This window comes from Malus domestica, chromosome 13 (assembly GCF_042453785.1).
Source record: "Malus domestica chromosome 13, GDT2T_hap1".
Lineage (NCBI taxonomy): Eukaryota > Viridiplantae > Streptophyta > Magnoliopsida > Rosales > Rosaceae > Malus > Malus domestica.
In genome coordinates, this window is record NC_091673.1 from 23,862,661 (window position 1) to 23,867,542 (window position 4,882).

Below are 4,882 nucleotides of genomic sequence, written 5' to 3' on the forward strand. Positions count from 1 at the left end.
TTACGGGTGAATTCTTCTGATTTCGATGTATGAGAGTAGCACGACTCAATTTGTTGCCAAGAGTACAATTTAGGCCAAATTAAGGTGGCAGCAATGGTAACCAACTAGTGAGAGTATGAATCTCATATCGTCACAAAAATGACACAATTCGGCTTCTCATCCAAGTATTACAGCTACTTGGTTTCACATACTCATTTGCTTTCACATATCAGTCAACCCCCTCCTGATCCAGGCAGTATAATCACAACCGCTGTGCTGCTGAATGGAGTATGGCCAATTCTAAGGCTGACACTAAACCTGCTGGAGAGATCACTGTCTTGGCGTTGGTGCTTTCGCCCTACGTGAGAGTTTTAAATCTAATGTCACCAGCACAAACTACATAAGTTATTAGATCACACAAACTGCTTAACTCACCACTTACCAGTTCAGTAGTTCTTTACTCTGTTTGGAAGAAAGGAAAAGAAGATGTGAGCCATACCATGTCTTCATCTCTTCCAGTCTATCCTCACTTCTTAAGCCTTCTTCCTTACTCTGCAAATTATATGACCTCCCTAAATTAATATTGGCTGCATATGCTGTAATTATTCCAGATTTTATAAAACAAAAGACATAACTTTCTCATATTAAAAGCCACAATCACATGCATACCTTCATCACGTTCATGCAGAACTTCATTGCATAGAGCATTTTCACGAATTGCCAAGTTTAATCGATATTGTGAACCTTGATTCGGTAACCTGACTGATTGCATCAATAACAGTTGGCTGGGAGTACAACGATTTTCAGGTGCACAATGCTGGTTTCTCTTCTGTCCCCGACTTCGACATGTATTGGTTGATTGATTGTTTCCATATGCTACTACTCTTTGAGTTCTTTGACCTTGACTGGGATGAAGACCCTGTCCAGAGACTTGTTTTCTTATCGAATGGGCAAGTTCTGCTTGAACTCTCGTCTGCACCACCAGATGCATAAAGAGAGGAACCCCATTCTGATTTGACCTTACCTGGTTCTACATTTCTCTCAAATTGATTTTCTTACTGAGGCAAACAATTGAAAGCTATTCATCAACAGAGGGGAACCTCTTCCTATACCTCGATCCAACTATATCCTGTATTTTTTGGCACACCTCTTTCTATCATTTCCCTCCTTACCTTTGTAGCACCTTCCCAACTACCTCCTTCAGAGTACACCTTCGACAACAGTACATAAGGTGCATCATTTTCTGGAACCAACTGAACTAACTTCTTAGCAGTCCATTCTCCCAACTCTGTGTTCCCATGTATCCTACAACCGCTAAGCAAGGATCTCAATACAGCAGGCCAAGGAGTATAAGGCATCACTTCAATCATTTGTCTAGCATCTTCAAGGTATCTGTGTCGTGAAAGCAGATCAACCATGCAACCATAAACATCCTGAGATACTGGTTCCATCTTGTAATCTGAGTTCATTAACTCAAACAAAGAACGACCTTGATCAACCCAACCCACATGACTACAAGCTGCTATAGCAGACACAAATGTGGCTTGGCTGGGCTTTAGATTTGCCAACCGAATTTTCTCAAAGATATCCATCGCTTCCTCGGCCAGACCATGATGAGCACAAGCCATGATCATAGCATTATATATAACCACGTCATCAGATCCAAGTGACTGGATAAAGGTCATCCTTGAATTTCCAATATCCCCGCATTTTGCATACGCATCTATAACTGCACTAACAACAAAGACTTGCATGAGGAATCCCATTTTGATGACAATGGAATGGACAGCTTTAGCTAACTGATAGCTTGCAGTATCGGCACAACTATTTAGAATGCTTCCCAAAATAAATTCATCAGGCTTCCCACCAACTTCTCTCAGAGAGTTGAAAATCTTTATAGCTTCAAAAAAATGTCCCTGATGCACCAGAGCAGATATCATAGTTCCCCAAGATATCAAATCTAGTCTCTCAAACCCTTTAAGAAACTCAAAGGAATCATCCAGTAGTCCAAATCTAACATAGCACTTAATTAATGAGCTACAAACATATCCATGGAAGGAGATGCCGGACTTGACAATTGCACCATGAATTTGTCTAGTCATATATTGGTGTTCATCATTATAGCAAGCTTCCAGTATGATGGAGAACGTGACTTCACTTGCTTCGACTCCCAAGTCCCATAAATTACAAAAGATCTGCATGGCTTCTGTATAACAATAGTTTGAATTATACCCAGAAATCAACTCATTCCAATAAGTTATGTTTTTGTAAAGTATGCCACCAAAAAACAAGTGTGCCATGTCCATAGCCCCACATCTAGAAAACATATTGATTATTGAGCTTCTGACATTAGGTTCATTCCAGAACCCATATTGTAATGCAAGGCAGAAAAACTGACGCCCAAGGTTAAGATCAAGTAGCTCACTGCATTGCCTAAACAAGATTGAGAACGTAATATGGTTCGGCTTCATGTTTTCTAGCATGAACTCATGGACTAAGTTTGCAATTTCTCTTGCATTCTTGCCTTCAAAGAAGACCCCAAATGCGGTGTTCCACGATATGACATCTTTCGTTTGTATCCTATTGAAAACTTGCAAAGCCAAATCTATCCTACCATTTCTAGAGTACATATCCATAAGAGCATTCATGACTGAAGTACTTAATTTCAGCTCACTTTGGATGATCAATCCGTGAAGTTGCTTCCCAAAATCCAAATTTCTGACAACAGAGCAACCCTTTAGAGCATTAACAAAGGTGAACTGGTCCATGCTTATACCTTTGCATACCATCAAACATACAACTTTCAATGCTTCAAATCCATAGCCACATTGCCTGTAACCTCCAATCATAGCATTCCAACCAGCAGTATCAAGATTGCTTATAGACTCAAACACCCCTTTCGCCGATTCAATATCCTCCAACTTAGCATACATATTCAAAACAGAACCACCCACATAGCAGTTCTGTTCAATCCCAGTTTTCAATGCAAAACAATGAACACTCATGCCGAATTCATATGCTTCGATACTAGCACACGCTGCACACCCCTTGAGAACGCTACCAACAGTGAATTCATTCGGCCTCAACCCACTTCTTACCAGTTCCAAATAAACCTCCAAGCCCAATTCAAACTGACCGTCTTGGACGGCAGCCGAAATCATCAAAGTCCAAGTGACGAGGTTTCTCTCAGGCATTTCATCAAACAGTTTGAACGCATCATCCATAACCCCACATTTTGAGTACATTTTGATCAAATTATTGAATAAAAAAAAGTCATTAGTGAATCCCAACTTGATGACACGGGAGTGGATTTGGGTACCAAGAGAAGCTGACTTCAAATTCTCAGAGAGGGAAAGAGCAGCGGCAATGGCAGTTGGGTTTTCAGCCATCACGAAATTGGAGGATGAAGTGCAGGATTTTGAACTGTAGAGTTTGGAGATTGCATGAAAGTGTCCGAGTGAAGGGCAGAGGCTGCCTTTTGAAAGTTTGAAGGTGAATAATCCCTTTGCCCACATTGCAGGTTGAAGTTGTGCCTTTTGGGAAAACGGGGAAAATCTTTTGAATTGTATTGGGTTTGTTTCAAAACTTTTTCAAATTGAGGTGTGGGAGTCTCTCATTTCTTTTTCTCATTCATTTCCCTCCCTCTTTCTCACATTTTGCTTTTTGTCTTTTTCTTCTCTATAAAAATATCAATATAAGATGTCAACCTAGTTTGATTGTAACCGTTCAAATATGAGGGAAGAGAGATTAGGAGAAGGAAAGAATCCTCCTCCATGTAAATTATTGGGGATTTTTTATAAATAAAATAATTGCACAGAAAAGACTACACAAACAAGTGGATGAGGATCTTCTTCGGATCCTTTTTGTGGGGCTCCTAGGAATCCTTACATCATAGCTGTTCATCGTACATATTACGGTCAATTTTCGTTAGGTACTATTTGTATTCAATTTTCAATGAAAAATTCAAAATGATTTCTAACCGCACGATGCACGATAAACAATTACAATGTAAGGATCCTAGAATCCCCACAATTTGGATCTAGATGGGATCCAAATCCCAAACAAGTAGCAGCCATCAGAACTAGGGGTCGGTTTGGTACGGTTACCATACCAAAATTCCTGTGCCAATTACCACACCAAACTTTTGGTATAACAAAATCTATTATAATTACCATACTAAACTTTCGGTATGCTGAATTTCAATATGCTAAACAGTTTAGTTGACATGGCATGATATTGGTAATTATCGCTTTGTTTTGGGCCAGTTTATGGGCCAAAATTTGACTTTTTTTAATTCAAGTTTTTTCTATCTTTTATGGCTTTATCTCATATCTTGTGACCTAAATTGAAAAACCTAAATAGAATCTCCGCACTAAGAAACCACAAGCAGCAAGCACACCAACACCAATCCACATAGAGAGTGAGAGTGTCGAAGGAATGAGAGGCAATGAAGGATATTTTTTCTAAACATAATTGAAATATTATAGAATTACATATATATATATATATATATATAACACATGTTTATATTTTTTGGTACAGTACGGTAATATCATCGGTAATGGTATCGAATACCAATACCGTACTAAAAAAATTTCAGTTCGGTATAATACTGTGCCCTTACCAATTAGCATAAAAAATTTGGCAGAAAATCGGTATGATACAGTCAAGGTATAAAATATCGATGATATCGGAAATATCGATAGTCCAAAAACATGGAAATTTCGATGGAAATATCGGGATATTATCGATGTTGATAAAAATTGAATAAAAACCACGGAAATTGTAAGAAAAACTTGGAAATTTTTATTGAAATTTTGCAGGATGTTTATTTAGTCAATTATCTATTAGTTTATCACAAAAAAAATTGGAAGGAAATGCATTGCATGATGGATTTAACTGA

The 4,882-nt window shown here is 38.4% G+C and overlaps 1 protein-coding gene across 3 annotated transcripts; it reads right to left on the minus strand.

Moving 5' to 3' along the window:
- On the minus strand, positions 1–3,632 carry LOC103445483 (pentatricopeptide repeat-containing protein At3g09040, mitochondrial-like). 3 transcript variants are annotated; one of them, XM_070811095.1, is made up of 3 exons: positions 649–3,632; positions 422–531; positions 1–337 (listed from the first exon to the last, which is right to left on the minus strand). In XM_070811095.1, exon 1 carries the CDS (start codon positions 3,492–3,494, stop codon positions 1,086–1,088), a length of 2,409 nt encoding a protein of 802 aa, XP_070667196.1. In that variant the 5' UTR covers positions 3,495–3,632; the 3' UTR covers positions 1–337; positions 422–531; positions 649–1,085. The 3 variants fall into 3 exon arrangements, with proteins under 3 accessions (XP_070667196.1, XP_008382731.3, XP_070667197.1); XM_008384509.4 differs by having other exon boundaries at positions 422–551; positions 649–3,623; XM_070811096.1 differs by lacking the exon at positions 1–337 and having other exon boundaries at positions 493–566; positions 649–3,623.
- Positions 3,633–4,882: the final 1,250 nt, after the last annotated feature.